Genomic DNA, 18,983 nt, shown 5'->3' on the forward strand with positions numbered 1-18,983 from the left:
TAAGAAGGGCACACATCTATGTTCATGAAGCTACACCCCCGTGTGTGGTTGAATTTGCTCATATAAGGAGAGGCCACAAGTAGATTAGGTTGTGTATGTTTAAAAAGGGATACACGCCCGTGTATCCTAGAAAATATACTCGTGTAGGAAAGGTAGAATAAAGAAAAAAAAGGAACTAGCCTAGAGGTTGAGGGGTTGTCCTGAGACTTAGTATAAAGATTCTGAGTACGCAATAATACATTATAAGCCTAAGAAATAAGATTTAAGTAAACACGTGATATGATTTGGGTGAAAGCTATAATGAGCCCAAGATGATTTGAGGCTCGAGATGCATGCATGTTAGACATTATAGGATCATTATGAAAGGGCACTATGAGTACATATTCCTACATCGCATGTAGTAGGACACATCCACGGTGGAACACTGTATTTGCAATGTGGTACTTACTCACAAAAAAGCCTAGTTGAGATTATGTTTTGATGCAGTGGAACAGAGAGAGGGCTCATGTAGCCAAGGTGTCAAATCTCTGTATGCGATCCATTCCAATCAGCCTAGTATACAACTATAGACACAAGTTCCAAATGATGAGGATTTCACCGAGAGATGTTATGATCACAACAGTTAGAAATCCATGGAGTGATTCCTTAGTGATTGAGTGGGACACAATTAACCTTAGAGATTCTATAGTCACACTAGTTAGGAAGTTAGAGAGTGGTTCCTCAAAGACTGAGTAGGTCATAGCTCTACCCCAGAGTTTTAGCATATAGCCTAGATATTCTTAGTTTAGTATGAGCACAAAGATGAGACATATGACCTATCATCATCCTAATGCGAGTTTAATGTCTGACTTCGAATGACAGAGATAATATAGGTCGAGCCAAGCGCATTTTGGGGACTATGTAAAAATTAAGAATAAAGTCTCCTACTTATTGGGTATCTCATCACTCTCTCCTATTTTTATGTGTATAAATACAAGTAATCATGATGGATATGGGATGAGCAGCAGTCAATAGGCATAGAGCTGAGTGGGCATTTCCGTCATTTTATATTTTTATCAGTTTATGTATTGATGTTTGTTTTTATGCACTTGGCTAAACATTTTTGTGACACTATGATTATGTTTATATTTTTATTATATCTTTTGTATGCTTCCAACAGTTTTCATTATATAGGGTATTTTTATAATTTTCATAAATTTTATAAATAATGTTTCCTTTTAAAGAATTTATGAGTTTTTGAAATAAATACAAGCTCAAATAGTCTAAGTAGTGACATCTCCTTCTGGAGACATTACTTTTGGAGGGGACTATCACATATATGTAAGGGTGTTCAAAAGCGGTTAACCGAACCGCTTTGCCAATTTTTTGAACCGAACCGAATTTTCGGTTTGGAAAAAATCATGAACCGAAACCGAATCGATTTAAAGATTAACCGATTTTAAACCAAACCGAAATTTCGGTTAACCAATTTTTGAACTGAATTTCAAAAAATTATCATATTTTATTATTTTTTTCTAATTTTTTGAAAATATATTCAATATTTTATTAATATTTTATTCAATTTTTTAAAAACCGGTTCGGTTCGGTTAACCGGTTTTCAAAAATAGGCAAACCAGTAACCAAACCGAAAATTCGGTTTATATATATTTTTGAACCGGTATCCGAACCGATTTTTCAAATAACCTATTTTTCGGTTCAGTTTTCGGTTTAAAAATCGATTCGATTCGGTTACCGGATAATTTTGAACACCCCTACATATATGTTGCTTGCTGCCATTGAATTTGATGTGATTATTTGGATAAACAACAAACTCCCTATATGCTTGTTATGTCGTTAATTAAGATCACCAATTTGGCCACTTTTTCTGTATCAGTTTACATTGTGTTTCGGTCATTGAAGATGTAAATTATACTTGTGGCAAGCTATTTTAATAAACACACTGCACTTTTATCATTGCAAATTGGAATAATACAATAAGAATGCAACAAAGTGTTTGTAGTTAGATCTAAATCAGCAAATTAAATTCATTAAAAGTGATATAATACTCATATTAGAAAGAAGGGAATTCAACGTTGGAGCCACAATTTCCCTTTGGAAAAACTGAACATTCTATGAAATTGGAGGCAGAAGTGTCTACACACAAATAAATCTGGTAAAGCTGGTGGTTTCCTGATTCATCGTTATTTCATTCAATCCATGGGGTGTACCCACTTCCTTCTTTTATAGCATCTTTAATGCTCTCCAAGCTATAAAACTCTCCATTTGGTTCGACTCCTATACCATCAAATATATAATCAGAAACATAAAATCTCTATATATTATATAATATACATAATGATATTTTGTAAGTATTGCATTAATGGTAGATACCTGCCGTCTTTAGAGTTTGGAGGATATCGACTTGGTTTTTTAAGTCGAGAGCAGCTTGGAAGTAATCATGTTGGTTAAGCACAGATTCTGAGCAGGTTCCATGTTTATCCCATTCATGTGACCAAAAGCTGAACCCATCGCTGCTTGGACAAGCCAGTGATGGCCAACTCTTTTCCATACTGCCCGTTAGATCTGAAATCTGTAAAATGAAAATTAGACAACTTAAAAAAGGAAAGAAAGAAAGAAACATTCGTATGATATATATATATGAAATTCAAATATAATGGTTTTTTTTTTTAGTAGAAGGATTTAAAGTTTTTTTTTTTAAATTATCTTACAGTAGGTTTGGTTGAAAAAAAATATTAAAATGTTTTAAAAACAAATATTTTTTTTTTCAAAATTTATTTCTTTAACTCTAAAAATATATATTAAACATCTTCATATTAAAAAAATATATATACTGAGATTCAATGTACCAAAAAAAAAAATTGATATTCAAATTAATTTTGTATAGTTTTTGAAAGTTATGTTTAAATCAAAAACCAAATGAGTCTCAAAAGAGTTCAAAAAAGTATTCACTTCCAGAAAGCCGAATTGTCTAATGTATGTTTTTTTGGGTAAATATAATATATCATTGGACACGATTTTGTTTACAGTTTTATATGTTCAAGCAATTTAATCAATTTTATAATGGTTTAATAAAAACATTATATTAATTAGATTTACAAAATGAAATACCTTAGATTTATCAAAGGGATTATTGGGATCACAATTTGATGGATAGGTGCCATCGTTATAATTAGGCCAGAGGCCATGAATGCTGAAGTCTGCTGCAGGTTTTCCCGAAGTTGGATAGCAGCAACTTTGCGATGTGTCACAATATGAACCTGGCCACTGTATAATAACAAAATATAAACTCAACTTGATACAACACAAAGCTAACAAAAGATTACCACTCACTTGTTGAACAAAGTAGAAGAAATCGAAGCTCTGGGAAACACAAAGAACTGACAGAGACTGAATGATTACAAGTTTGATAAAGAGAAAGCAGAATTTAGAGTTCATCTTTCCTTTTCTTTTCTGTTTTCTCTGGTAGATGAAAATGGGAGGTTGTTTAAATTATAATGAATTAAGTTCAGTTAGGCGTTAACGTGTGTAAGGAATCCCCACGCTTTTCATAATTCGGCTCATCATTGCTTTCATATTGTCTGGTGACACGATAATCCAGTTGATGCTGATGGGCAGCAGACCGTGCAAGTCAAGCAGTTAGGTTGAGAAATCGACTCAATAAAAGGTGCACCCTAAATATCTAAATTGTTTAAGCTGTTGTTTATTTAGTTGAGGCAGTGATAATCAAATTTCAAATTATAAAAACAATAATTTCAAATATAATATATAGCCAAGATTAAATTATAGTCTCTCAAACATAGAACATAACTAATTAAATATTACAAGGTTAATTATATCTCTAAAATTTTTATCTTATCCTATATCGTTAGTCTTAACTGAAAATAATTGTAAGTCTTAATATGATTGTGCTATAAAATATGACTAACTAGGTCTCTATATTTTTCATTTATGGATCAAGATTTGACTCTAATACCAAATAATAGAGATAAAAAAAAAAAAAAAAGATTTACTAGACCATTATCAATCAAGTTTAAGTTTTCTTTATAACCAAACTAATGAAGTCCAAAATCTATCATTCCAAAACTATTTAAGTATAAATATCACTTTACTCCCACTATCAAACTTCAGAGTTGATTCTCTCTTTTCCTTGGTCATTGAAAGCCTTCACTCCTGTTAGGATTCTTCACTTTGGTGGTTGGATGACTCTCATCTCTAAAGAACTCGCTCTATCTCCGTTTCAAAGAATGGGAGGGGAATATGTCCCCTAAAATCCTCACCCTTATGGAAATTTGTCCTTAAACAAGACTTGTTTACGAATGTCATGTACCGTCATACATTCTTAGGATGCATGGGTGCACATCTTTTTAATTTTTTGGCATGTCATTCCACGTTGTAGGTTAATGTACCGGTGTGACTCTTCTATGCACAATCATACATCAGGCCAAGATCATAATTGGAATTTCAATTCTAACCTTACTCAATTTGATTTGAATGCAAGATAAGGGAAAGGACTAATATGCCCGTGAAGCACGCTTGATGCTGTTATAGGATTGATTTTGTATCAATCCAAACATGAGCCAATTTAGTTTTAGATTGTTTTGGGTTAATAGGTCATATCAAAAATTACTAGCTCTATTGCTTAACACTAATTATCTAACTATGGGAAGTGTGTTTTAAAGGTGTGTTTGGTTACTAAAAACAACATGATATTTTGGAACGAAAGTGGGAGTTCAAACCCCTTGAAACTCACAAAACTTTTAGACCCATTAATTACCAAAAACTATCATAAACATTTGTTACCAGTAACTTCAACTGTAGAAGTGGATGATTTATTGTATTTGACCACTAAAATCTTTTATTTGTACCTCAGTCTATTGCAATTTATTTTCCTTAACCTTAAATTTATATAAACTGAAAAAAAATTCAAAATAATGAATAAAATGAAAAATAAAGAAGGAAGATGTACAAGCGTGACCTACACATAAGCACATGTGTACGTCTCTAGATTCTATTCATCCTTTTCAACGTACCCATCTTATTGATTCATCTACTTTTCCAACCATGCATGGCCATCCTTACTCAATAAACAATCATATATAATGTTGGAAAACTCATTGAAGCCATAGATGCATGTTTTGCTACACATCCATTCGCCGAAGAAATTGAATTTCACAGATTGTATGTATGGGCATATTATGTGTTAAAAGTGAATAACATCTTGATATGGGTTAGGCTATTGGATATAACCACTATACATATCTTTTTAAGCGATGGTAGGATAAACCTGAATAAGGTTACTGAGTCTTATAAAGGTAAATTTTAATTAGCAAAACATGTGAGAGATGTTGGGTACCTAAGTTGTTAAGCATGTTTTAGGTTGCAAAGATAAAAAGCAAAAATGTGATGGACTATATGTCTAAAGTAAACAATATCTTAATAGTAGATTAAACAATTGGACCAGGAATGTTACAATAAAGAATTGGATTATAATTATGATTTGTTACATATAAATAAAGATATTTATTATAATTCGTTAAGATTTTTTTAATCCTAGCTGCCTACCTTAGAAAGAAGGAATTCTCTCAAAAGTTCTACTCCTCATTCATGAATTCTCAATGATCTAGCAATCACTTGTGCCTCAAACAAGTCTTTCATATTGTCATATGTTTGTGGTTTCCTCTGTACGAATGAGTAGAGTCGCTACTACATTGCAGGGAGTACTGGAAGTGTTCAAAATGAATTTGAGGTGAATTCTAATTTGAAGGAGTCATCAAATGCATGTTTGCAATCCAAAATTCTTTTTTTATATGTATAACAACCCTTAGATCTTGGTGATAGGGTTTTGTGGTCCAAAAAATTTAGATCACAAAAACCCAACACATACACCTCCTTGTGCACAACCATACATAAGGCTAAAAATATGAATTCTTATTTAGATTTTAGCCCTAGGCATTTTGAGTTCGAATCTAAAGCTAAAGGAAGGACAGATATGTTCCTAGAGCGTACTTGAGGGTGTTACATTATATTTTGATGACTCTCTCTTTAAATACTTGGAAACTCGAGTGAAAACACTTAGAACTTTTATAGATAACTTAAACATTTGAGTCAATTGAACTAGATGGAAATACAAATTTGGCACCTTAGTCATGTGACTTATATACTATGCGATTTCCTTTCTCTACACACATTAGAACACCTCACTCTGAATATCCTATCATTCAGGGTAAAGTATTACTAAAATCTAGTTCGTTTGACTCAAGCCAAAGAATTTGGCTTCAAGAACTAGCATTAAATCCATGATATATCCAACAATTACAACAAGCCAAAGTTTCAAGAGAATCCATGCAAAACTGGGTAGGAAGTCATCCTACTTGGATTTTTTCCTCTTCTTCCTTAAGATTTTTGGCTATTGGAGATCACCCTAAGGCTACCAGAATTCTACCCTTTTCCACCAGTTGTCTCTTCTCCTTCCAATTCTCTCTCTTTTTCATTGTTTGAGTGAAATAAAAACTCTTAGTAATAATCGGCTTCTATAGGTGGAAATCCCACTTATTTTGGAATCTTTTTATTATTATTTTTTCTTTAATCCATACATGCATAGGCCAAACACCAAGCTCACATAATGCCTAATATGGTTTTAGCCTGATTAAAATTCTATTTTTGATTTTAACCTAAATTTGACCTTAATATGACCTAAACCCACAATTAAAATTTTGGAGAAAGGACACTAATGCCCCTAGAATATACATAAGGGTGTTACACACACTTTTGGCCTGATTGTGGGCTACTATGCTCTACTATAAGCTACTATACCCTATTACAGAATATTATGCTCTATTACGAGTAGTGTCATACTATGAGTTTATATAGAGAGAATCTTACAGGCGTCTCCTCGCAATGACCTCATGAAACATATTATATATGAGCATGCATGCATCTCAAGGCACAAACTTAACTCAGGCTCATAAGTAACTTTAACCATAACTTGTCTTTCTCTTTTACCCTCATTTTTGTATTTCACTCTCTAGGCATGACTTGGTACTACGACATACCTTATATGCCTTTGTTATCCTTATAAACAACTTTACTAATAATAAGGTTCAAGACTGACTTAATTTCTTTTACTTCTTAGATGTACAATCATACATCATAGGGCTCACAATCTTGTATTCCTATGCATAGGTTATCTACTTATAGGTAACTTTGGTCATGAATTAATGTACAGTCATGTGTGGTCGAGTGTACAAGTGTACACACCTGTAGTATGCAAAACTTCCTCATGCATAAGGTTCCTTTAATCGTGCCACTATGTATAGGCATGCATGTCTTATGCACAGGTGTACACCTTTTGCCATGAATGATCAATAATTTCTCTTTCACAATCGTACTTAAACTCTAGAAGTATAATCATTTTCTTACATTGTGAACAATTGTACACTTCTTCTATACAATCGTCCACCATGACCTAATCTATGTGTCACAAATGGTCATGCATGTCCTCCAAGTGAGCATCCATCGATCATTAAAAAAACTTAAGCTATTGCGTGTATGGATGTGTAATGGTTCATGCACGACCGTTTATGACATATAATTTGTATAGAAATATGTATGACACAATCATGACTATCCTTGGAATAATCATGCTTGTAGATCTGCAATCTTATTCTTAGGCCAATCTCTACATATTTTCATATCAAACAAAACCTCAGTACATCTTATATTTTCTATCATGTCTTATCATAAAATATATCCAAAAGTAAAGCCACAAGCAACAATCTAGTTATCAAAATAATCATTGTCATATAAGCATGAAACACACAAAAACTAGGGTTATTACATAAATTTCAATCTTTTCATAACCTTAGCCACCACACTCATCCTTGTCAAATTATACCAAAGAGAGAGAAATTATTCTCTTACAATTTTTCTCTCTCAATCTCCATGCAGACTCACCTTCTATACACTGACTAGCACTTATGAGACTCTCTAACGTCACAGAGCCTCTATGTCGATGAGTAAAGCCTCATTTATCTATCAAATGAAGCATAAATTTATTCAAGACAAATTCAAAGTGAAAGAGCATCTAAAAGCAAGTATAACTTTCCTAACACATAGATTACATGTATGATATGCTCTTGATCCTAAGGCAAATAGTCATTTCAATCCAAAATTTTATTTTTTCTACTATGTTTATTTTATTTGGATACATAAAAAACTAACCCTTCACACTTTTCCTTGTATTACTAAGTCAAATTAGTTTTTTATTAAACATTATTCAAATGTTATATTTAATATTTAGTTACACAAGTGCTTTTAAATATTATTATAATATAATTTATCAATATGAGTGCTAGATCAAACAATCCAACCATTTATTAACCCAAGCCACTATCCACCCTTTTCAAAAGGTCATGCTTTGGATATGAAAGTAGACATGATAGTGCGTTGGGTCAATTTTAGCATGAGTCATCATGCCTACTAGTTGTGCCAAGCTCAAAGCCCACAATCACAAGCTTTCATGCAGGTCAACCCAAAAAAATACAAGACACATGCACGACTCTATAAATATATGGTCGGGTTGTGTCGTATTGACCCTTAATAAGCCATCCTCAAACCTTTACCGACCCAACACATTAATTTTGAAAAAAAAATAATTTTTTTATTAAATAATTTTCAAGATTATGTTTTCTAATAAAAGAAAATATGTTAAAAAATTAAATTATGATTCCAAAGAAGAAAAACTTATTCATAATGGGTGAATTGAATTCTCATGATTAATCTCACCAATATGAAATCCAAAATTTGAGTTTGGTTGAAACTTCTAATTTGCTTATTCTTTCATATGTGACACACTTTTACATTTTACACTCTTGCAAAAGTGTTTCACATTTAAAAAAATAAAATCACTAATTTCATTTATCCATTATAAATAAATATTCAATATCATGTTCCAACTATACTTAAATTTTAGTTGTTTCACATATATAAGATTAATCCAAAGAACCCAATTTTTTTTTAAGTCTAAAACGTTGATCTCTTATAAAAACTTATAATTTTTTTATTTTAATAATTATTTTATTTTTTAAAAAAATTGGGCGTAATATCATGTTGGGTCGAGACAGCTGGGAGCCTGAAAGCTAAGCCTGTGGCACAAGCTGGTCAGCCTACAGGGTTGGCATGGCTCACCACAATGGTGGGTTGTGTCTGCCCAAGCCCTGCAAAAAATAGAGGCTTGGGCCATTCCTTGGGCTGGCACGACATCTTTAGTCTGCCTAAATAAAACATTGCAATCACCAAACCCAAGATAAAACAGTCAATCACAAAACCCCATCCAAATAATATAACCACATTCAACAACGTTTAGGGAGAAAAGGAAAAAAGATTTTAAAAAAAAATCATCAAAGAAGTTAAGCTTCCCGTGCTCAGTAGCATCAAATTTCCAGGGTTTGACAACTAACAAGCTCAGTAGATCTAGCGCACCTTGTTGCAATTACCTTCCAAGGGTCTGTATAAGATTCTACAGTTGATTCAGCACATTCATCTAAAGAGTCATGTAATGAAAATGATGAAGCTGATGATAAGGAAGATAAATGTTTTTGTACATTAGCCTGCAGGACTAAGATATTGTGATTGGCATCCTTGGTGAGCACATGAAGCCTTTTCTGTAAACCGGCAAGTAGATAAGGAGACCCTGAATCCATAAATTCTAGTATAGGAACATCACCAACCACAACTTTCCAAGTATCATCTTGGAAATCATATACCTTGATCCTTGGACTTTCAAGTGCACCAGAATGATCTAGTGCATACAACTCACCTTCCACTGTGACACTCAATTTTGTTCCAGCCTGTCTGATAGGCCAACCCTCACCCATCCCAACTGGGATTTCATCCCATGAATTCTCATCTGGGTCATAAATCTCTCCTCCGATGTCAACAAAAAAAGGCCAGAAATATAAACTCTGAGGCACATACAATTTTCCTCTATAAGCTGTCATTCCTGTAGCGATGGGCTTCAATAAATCAGCCAGAAAGGCTGTAGGTATATCCTGAGCTTTTGAAAATGGCATACTTGGTATCTGGGACCATAAACCTGTATGAGGATCAAAAACTTCAGCAGACTGGAGCGGGGTCAGCCCAGCACGGCCCCGAGTAACCCCTCCAACAACATAAAGCTTGTTGTTTATGACTCCTGTCTTACAATAGGCTCTACCAATTGACATTGGACTGACTTCACTCCAGGAATTCATAAGAGGATCATATCTCCAGACAAGTCTTAAGGCTAGAGCTCCAGAGAATCCCCCTAAAACATAGAGGCAACCACCAACAGCCCCAATAGCACACCCACATAATGACATCCCATCTGGTGCATCCTTCCTCCTGAACCAGCCCCTGAGAACATCAGCAATTTTGATACTTGAGCCCACTGCATTCCACATCTGAAGCGCCGGTAAAACCTTCCTCGATTCATCTTGAAAAGCAACACCAGGTAGTGGCGGCAACCTTTGCCATCTTCCAGACAAGGGATCCAAAGCTAACCAGGAAAGCCTGCCATCATCCTCCTTCGTTAATAAATACAACCATTCTTCAGTTGTTCCTAGTTCCTTTCTCAGAGTAAACAGTTCACGGCTCATAACAGCAGCTTTCCAAGCCCGCGAAACTAATCTTACATACAAGTAGTATATTCTCGGAAGTCTAGCTAGAATTTGAAGCGATATCTCATCGGGAAGACTTGGAATCAATCTTTTGGTTTCTTCAGAAAAGCTTGATGATAGTCTCTGCCTCTTACAACTTTCATTTGGCAAAATCTCGCTTGCCCCTATCCTGGAACTATTTCTGCTAAATACACCACCCATTAAAACCCTAAAACTGGTAGAGTCAGCTTTGTTACATAAGCTGTCAACATCGAAGGCAAGGAATACATCTCAGAATTCAATTTTGCAAAGAAAAACACAATTTATTTAACCATAATTAATAGAAATCCTATATTTTAATTTCTAATATCAGATTTCACTTTCTTTACTGCGACTTAACCGAATCGAATGTTTGAATGAAACTAAAAAGAATAATTCCCAATTCACGGACAATGAAATAGAAAACGAAAAAAAAAAAAGGAATAATAAGATAATTATAAAAAAGTAACCATTGTAAGCGTTTAAAGGGATAAACCTGAAATGAAACTCTGTTTGGTTAAACGGAAAATCTTTCCGCTGAGAAGCGTAATCGTTTGTGGATCATGAAACTGCCAGCGTCGCAGCGACGAAGAAACCCAAAATCAATACTAAACCCACAATTTATTTATTTATATAGTTTATTTTATCTTTTATTTTTTTTATTTTCTAATGTTTTTTTAAGTTGAGGCTAGCGTAACTTGCACAGCAGCATACCCACGTCACCTACCCACGCCTACATTTTACACTGTACGTTTTCCTTAGAGTTATTTAACTATATGGCAAACTACTATTTTCTTAATGAATAATATTATGTGTATCTATTTTTTATATATAATTTATATATATAATAATATGTCATTATATAATTAGATAATTTTAAAATATGTGTCATTATATGATAAAGAAACATCTAATCATATGATAATATCTCATCTGTATATATAAATTATATACTAAAAATAGATATATATAATTTTATTGTTTCCTAATCAAGTTACGATGAAATGATAAAAATTTTTATCTTTTAAATTTAAAAAAAAAATTAGTTTTTCAACCATTATTAAAATTAATAGTTAGTTTTAATAATTTATAAGTATTTATATTATATTTTTAATTATTATAATAAAATTTGTATCATTCACACAATTAAATATTATAAATAAATTATATTTTAATTTAGATATTATTTTTTAACTTATTTTATCTCATCCTAAGTAAATTTAAAAAGTAACTATATTAAAATTGATATAAATTAGAGATAAAGATATATTTAATAATAATTTTAGGATAAAATGTTAATTAGCTTGATTTTTTTTTGTATTTTCAACGATTTTTATAAAAAAATTAAAAATTTTCATTTTAATATTATGGAATAATAATAGTTTATTTAATTTTTCAATTTTCATTATTATCATATTTCATAATATTTTAAAATTATTAGTCTTATCATTTAAAATTTAATTATAGAGACAGATTTGAGCTAAATTGAGTTCTAACAACTAGAGAAGAAGAGAAAAAAGGAAAAGTTATATAAAAAAAAAAAAACTAATTAAAAAATCATAGAAAAGAAAAATATATTAGTGACTTAATCAAATCGAATGAAGGTTACCACAACTTTAGTTTGATTTATTCGAGTCAAACGTCAAACAAAGCCGAATTGGCTTGACTCAAATCCACTGTTACCTTGTTGCACTCAAAATGTTGATTTAACAATATTTCTATAGGGTAGCTTGGCCTTTGTGCATTTCAGTTTTACATAATTATCTCATATAACATTCACACAAAGATAATATCATAGTGTTATCAAAATCACACTAAATCATTAGGTTTACCAAATTCAACTAGGATTTGGTTCGGTTTTTAGGTAAGTGTTGACTAATTTGGGACTTACAAAACCCGATAAAATTTGGTTAATTGGAAAAAAATTCTTTAAACAAAGAAACTCGGTTTAAAAATTTACTGTTTACATACTTTATTTAATATTAAAATTAAAAAACATCAAAAATTCAAAATTCAAAAGACCTAGAATTATAGTTAAACTTCTCTCCAAACTCAAAAGTCAAAAGTGAAGAAACTCTTCTTACTTCTCAAATCTCAAACTAAAAAGCTCAACATCCAACCCTATGATTTTCATTCGGTAAAGGTAAATGAGGCGTCAAAGTTGCCTCCATTATCCTTCTTTAATTTGCAGTGGATATTCTTTTCTGTTTTGGTATATATTCCGTTTTGTTAATTTTCTTTTTTCTTTTTTGTTAGTGTTTGATTTTGTTTTATTGTAGGATATGATACCATTTTTCTTATGGTGTGATCAACCCGAGAAGCTTGGAGAATCGATTGAATTTGACTTTTGGAACTTTCTCAAGTCTGAATTTTTCATTTGCTTAAAGCCAAAGGACTAATTCCCACCCAAAGTTTATTGATTTTTTAAGTTATTACCTTTTTAACTAAAAAAATCTTATTTTCTCACTTATAGATGGTTAAAGTTAACGAAACTCTAACCCCTTAAAATTTTATCTTCTTTTCTCCCTTAAACTATAAAAACTAACAATTTTTCTCTAGCCAAGTTTTAAAAAACAACATTTTCCCCCTAGGGTTTAGTTTTCAATTTCGGCTACATCTTCAATGCCATCACTAGCAGTCTCTTCCTCCCGACACTTGCTCTTCCTTCGATGGTGTCTCTCTCGTCATCTCTCCCTTCTTTAACCAACTATTCAAGTGGAGAAGATGAAGCTTGTCGTCTTCTCTAATGAAGACAAGGGATATCGCCTTCATCTAGAAAGACAGTTGTCTCCTAGAAAAGGATGAGTCATCTGGAAGAGGAAGATGACTCATCTTCTTTTGGGAAAATGATCGTCTTCCCAAACAATTTGTCTTCCTAAAAGAGCAATGCATGATCGTTAGAGAGAGAAGAGATGATGAGGTAGACCATTGGAGGAAGAGGAATCATTAGAAGAGAGAAATCGTTAGAGATGGCACTGGAGGAAGTGGCCAGATATTGAAATTAAACCCTAGGGGGAAAAGTGATTTTTTAAAACTTGGTCTAAGGGGGAAATTGTTATTGTTTAGGGTTTAAGAGGAGAAAAAGAGATAAATTTTTAGTTTATTTTTAATATTATAGATAAAATTATGATTTTACCCTTAAAACTAACATATTTAATAGCCTATGAGTAATTAAATAGAATTTTCAAAATTAAAAGGTGGAAATTTGGAAAAAAAAATATTCTTTGGATGGGAATTAGTCCTTTGGCCTTTGCTTAACAATAAAGTACTGGTTCTAGTTTTGTTTACCCGTGCTAAAATATGAGGTTTTATTGGCTTGTGAAACTTGGTCATTTATTGCTTTTATTTGCTTTGTTAAAGTTGACAACCTAACGTTAGTTGAAGGCATTTCATATCTCACTTGCTTAATTGTAGAATTGGTTTTGCTTATGTTTTCTTTGCTAAAAAACTATGTGGTTTTGTTGGCTTGCGAAACTTTATCATTTACTATTTTTGTTTGCTTAAAGAATTTTTTTTTTTTTTTTGGCTTTGTTGAAGGTATTTCATATCACAATTCACAACTTCGTTAGTTGTTTCTTTTATATAACTAATTTATAAAAAAGTTCTGAAAAAACTCAAAACAAGTGTTGCATTTCTTTAATATTTTTTTATATATAAATAGTCAAATCCTTTCCTCTATCTAAACTATCAACAAAAATATGTCATTTATTTGATAATTATATCAAAATGGGGCAATTGAACAATAACTAGTGATTAGCTTTTAATCAGTAGTTCATTTTAAGTGTAAATTTTTGTAGCTTATATTATATAATTATGCTAAATCAAGTAAATCCCATCTATGTCATTAAACTTACATGTATGTTGATTATAACAAAAACTTATTGTAATTAAATTTTTGTTTTTGTAATTGAACACAATGAAGGTTGTTAACAAACCTTCTTGTAACCCTATTTACGTTTATTGGTCTTTTGAGGAATTGAAATTTGGAAGAGGTTACGCTACTGAAACTGTGAATTCGTTGTAGGGTTTTAAAACACTGATAACTGGCAACGTAATGAAATTAAAAATTTAAAAATCATAAAATTGTAAAACCCTAACCAGGATACCTATTTTAAAACATATTTAACATGAACATTCAAAACAACCATAAGGTGTTTTTGGCGGCTCCTTCAAGTCTTCACGTGGCAAAGAAACAAATGTTATCCAATCTTCTTGAGGCGTCGTCCTAGTATCCACGTGGAGCACAAACACGGGAGGTTGTCTAGGAAGAAGGTTGATAGGGCTCCTATGTTGGATGATCGGTGTGTTTACAAGAAAAGAGAAATTTAGGAAAAACCAAGGCGGCTACTAGGGTTCTTTATTGTATGTAGTTATTTTGTTATGTTAGATTTTAATTAAGTCACACCTATAATTTGTGTGTGCAGGAATCTGTGTCTCATTAGAATTTAATCCAACAACATCTCCATCAACATATGTGTACGGGTGGCACACTTGCACTTATTAAACTATGCACTAAGGACACAAAAAAGTGCCACCTGGTATGTCACATGCATTGCATGGTTGGACAAGGCTTGTCTAGTTGTGTCATACATGTTAATTTTGCATAGTGCCAAATAACATTATACACACCAAGTCAAACTTGGTCAAAGCATGGTCACCCAGATTCTCTCTTTCTCTAAACACTAGGATTGTCATCAAACGATCATTGCCTATAGGTTTGAATTAACCCTTATATGCGTATGACCTATAAGCTCTATATTGAACCTATAGTGTCAGAATTTGGATCAAATTCAGACATTGACCAAGATTGGCCTTTAGTAAAGCGTCATGACCATCTAGATGACAAGTGTCAGCGTACATCTCTTAAGTTTTTACAACATCATAGTTATATGTAATTCAATCTTTTCATCAATCAATATCTCTCGAGGTTGAGACATAGAAATGTGTTTATCTTAATGGTTCCTCTATATGAACTGATACACATTAATGACTTACATGGATTAGTTTATAACTTTATCCTATTATGACCACAAATTCAAGCAACCATGAATGTCATACATATTCTCATGTGAGATATCTTCTTCTATGCTCAAGAGTAATGAATCATTTATTGATTAATCATAACCTCCATGCATGTCATGATATGGTCGTACACTATGATACGAACCCCACCTATATCAAAAGTAGAACCTAATATCCAATTTTGATTCGTTGCCTAGGATCGTTCAAAGTAATGGTAAAAGTAATTAATGGAAGTAAAACCCTTTGTTTATAAAGAAACAAGAACCTTAGTTATTAAAAGATGTATGTTACACAATTTTAAAGATTAGGAATAAACTTTGCAATTGATATGACAAGATAAAATTAGAAAACAATACAAGAGCTTGTAGAGTTTTCAAAGAATAAAATAAAGAAAAAAAATTTTCTCTCATTTGATTAAATTTTAAATTTGGATAACAAGACTAATTATTACTTCTCTAAGGCTTCCGAATACACTTATTTATAGAGAAACAAAAACTCTTTCCAACAAGTATAAGGCAACTAAAGCTTGGTGGAAAGGAAACAAAATAACTTCTTAAAACACTCCTAATTGAATTTGGCAAATATAGATTATTTAGCTACCAATTAACTACTAATTAGGCAACAAAAAAAAAAAAAGAAATATTCTCCTAACCCTATAAGGCAGGCAGAATTTAAGGAAAGACAACTAAAACAAATCCTAACTAAATAACGACTCCTATATTTTTGGGCAACTAAGGAAGAAGTTTGAATGAGTTAATTCTTGAATCTTTAGGAATCTTTCTTGAAATCTTCTAGCATCTTCTTGAATATTCTTAATTCTCAAAAAAATTTTCTTGAAATCTTCTAGGATCTTCTTGAATATTCTTCATTAACTCCAAAAAAAATGAACAAACAAACTAAGTAGCTTTAAAATAGGAAATTAAGCTAACTAGCTTGTAATCTTCAAAATGCATCTCCAAAGGACTAAAATGGTTTGAATCCACATGCTTGCTCATGATATGAAGAACAAATGAATTTAAAGCTTGTTTGAACCTCTTCGCCCTTGCTCTTTGGTGATCCGTCGAAACCTCCAAAAATTATACTAATTTTTACTATCAACAAAATTTAAATTGTAGTGTGACAGTGAAAACCAGGTCGAATCCCAAGGGAAATTTTATTATAAACTTCCTAGAAAAGAAAACCAATATTGAGAGTGAGGTTTTTATATATATGTATTTTTTTTTAATTAAGAGTTTTAAAAATAAATAAATAAATAAGAAAACCAATCCAATTACAGTAATCCAATTCAAGGGTTAAACATCCATTCCATAAATTTGATTGATCATAGAAGTGAAATAATCATCTTTAATTCAAGCAAATAAATTCGATTTCCTTTAAAGCTAAAAGAAATTAAGACATTCAATAGTAAAATTAACTGGAAAAAGCTTTCAATCAATTCCTTATCATAAAACAATTTTAATATTGAAAGAAGAATTCTCATTCATTCAATAAAAGCCGTAAAACAGAGAATGTCAATTTATTCCAAGCAACCATTCAAAAGCTTAAATGATTCAACTTGTTTCATTTCTTCCTAGTAAATTAACATGAAAAACGAAGGTAACCAGTTAATTCACTTTGCCTCTTACTCTAATTCCTAACAACAATTACGGATTGAGATGAACTAGAAAGCATATATGCAATCTCAAACCAATTCAACAAGCGAGAAATAGTAATTAATTGCATAAAATTGAATTAAGAAAGAAACAAATACTTGAATACAAAGAATTACGAATCACAACTTTACTTCTCACAACCGATGATGGAGATAGAGTCGTCCCCTTGAACCGAACTATAAAACTAGCCGTTCATTTTCCAAGAAGAAATTGTAGAGAGAAAAAAAACAATACATAACATGAAAGTTGCCTCCCCCTTTTTTCTCTATTTAACGTAAAAAAAAAACATTTTAATGATAAGATATCAAGGCTAAAAAAAAAAGGAATTCAATTATTTGACAGATTCCCTCCCCAATTTAACCAACTTCTTTTCCAAATTGGATTGTAATTAGGCTCCTCTTTGATTGGCCAAAGTGTAATCACTTGATAAGATTTTCCAATTTGATCTTCTTGCCTTGATTAGTCTCTTAAGATATATCCAATCATAATCTCTGATTTTGCTCAAAATATCTTCAGTTTTGCTCCAAATCTGCTCAAATTAATCTTTCAACCTGCTTTCTGATAAACCATAGAAAATAATACTAATAAGCTGACAAATTAACAACAAAAGCTAAGCAAATCATGACATAAATATATGCAAATAATGAATTTATCAAATCCCCCCACACTTAGCTTTTGCTCGTCCACGGGCAAACTCAAATTTAAACTTTTTTTTTTTTTCAAAATTTTGTAATGCCATCAACAATCGAATTCTCAAAACATCATAACACTTCATAAACAACATTCTAAGCAATCTTAAAATTACTTACCAAGTATTTTCGCTTGAAAATTAAAATAACTAAATACGGAGACCTTACAGAAGTAATCACTCAACTCTTATGTGTTGAAAGGTTAGTGTTTCGCTCAAATTCCTTCCATTGGAAATGTTCTACCATAAGCTTGCATATCTTCTCATTCTCCACCACTTAGATTACATGCATTACACAAATCATAAGGTCTTTCCAAGGGTTGTAATGGGGTTAGGGTCAAGGTAGGAATTATTTGGTAAGGTAGCTTAAAAGCCATTGAAACCTAATGAGCAAAAGTTCATCAACTCAATCTCAAATATATCAAACAAACGCTCCACCAAGCAACCCTTAAATTTGACTACTAACTTTAAAGCCATCTGAAACTCTTTCATTGGAAAATAATAGTTCAAAAGAGAAATTTTCATTCTAAACAAGGAAGGATCTTTCACCTTTTATATCACCACCCCTCACTAAAGTTTTTTTTTTTTTTTAGTACTTTTTTTTTCTCTTTTTTTTTCTTTCTCCCTCCTTTTTTTTTTTTTTTACGACTGCATTCCCATACATATAATAATGAACAATGCTCACTGGTTCTATAGCTTGGGTCAGATATATATATATATATATATTTTTTGTTTTTTTTGTTTTTTTTTTTTGGGTTAAGGTTTGTAATGTGGATTTTCAATCAATAAAAAGTCCATACAGCTCAAAAGTGTTTACCAAGAGAAAATTAATCCAAGGGTAAGCTATTAGGCTCGGCTCAAAACAAAAAAAATTGCCTTAATCATGTTCATGCCTGCATGTATCAATGTGGTCTAGGAAAGAATCAAGGCAAGTTCTAGAGAAACCAA

General features: G+C 31.9%; 2 protein-coding genes across 3 annotated transcripts; both read right to left on the minus strand.

Moving 5' to 3' along the window:
• Positions 1-1,987: 1,987 nt before the first annotated feature.
• LOC123215010 (extracellular ribonuclease LE-like) lies at positions 1,988-3,456 on the minus strand. Its single transcript, XM_044635042.1, has 4 exons — positions 3,331-3,456; positions 3,109-3,264; positions 2,371-2,569; positions 1,988-2,274 (listed from the first exon to the last, which is right to left on the minus strand). The coding sequence occupies exons 1-4, from the start codon at positions 3,433-3,435 to the stop codon at positions 2,186-2,188; spliced, it is 549 nt and encodes a 182-aa protein (XP_044490977.1). The 5' UTR covers positions 3,436-3,456; the 3' UTR covers positions 1,988-2,185.
• A 5,849-nt stretch (positions 3,457-9,305) lies between these two features.
• LOC123212801 (F-box/kelch-repeat protein At1g22040-like) lies at positions 9,306-11,307 on the minus strand. 2 transcript variants are annotated; one of them, XM_044631994.1, is made up of 2 exons: positions 11,170-11,307; positions 9,306-10,896 (listed from the first exon to the last, which is right to left on the minus strand). In XM_044631994.1, the coding sequence occupies exon 2, from the start codon at positions 10,854-10,856 to the stop codon at positions 9,432-9,434; it is 1,425 nt and encodes a 474-aa protein (XP_044487929.1). In that variant the 5' UTR covers positions 10,857-10,896; positions 11,170-11,307; the 3' UTR covers positions 9,306-9,431. The 2 variants fall into 2 exon arrangements, with proteins under 2 accessions (XP_044487929.1, XP_044487930.1); XM_044631995.1 differs by having other exon boundaries at positions 9,306-10,836; positions 11,170-11,289.
• Between the last annotated feature and the right edge of the window lie 7,676 nt (positions 11,308-18,983).

This window comes from Mangifera indica, chromosome 4, assembly GCF_011075055.1.
Source record: "Mangifera indica cultivar Alphonso chromosome 4, CATAS_Mindica_2.1, whole genome shotgun sequence".
NCBI lineage: Eukaryota > Viridiplantae > Streptophyta > Magnoliopsida > Sapindales > Anacardiaceae > Mangifera > Mangifera indica.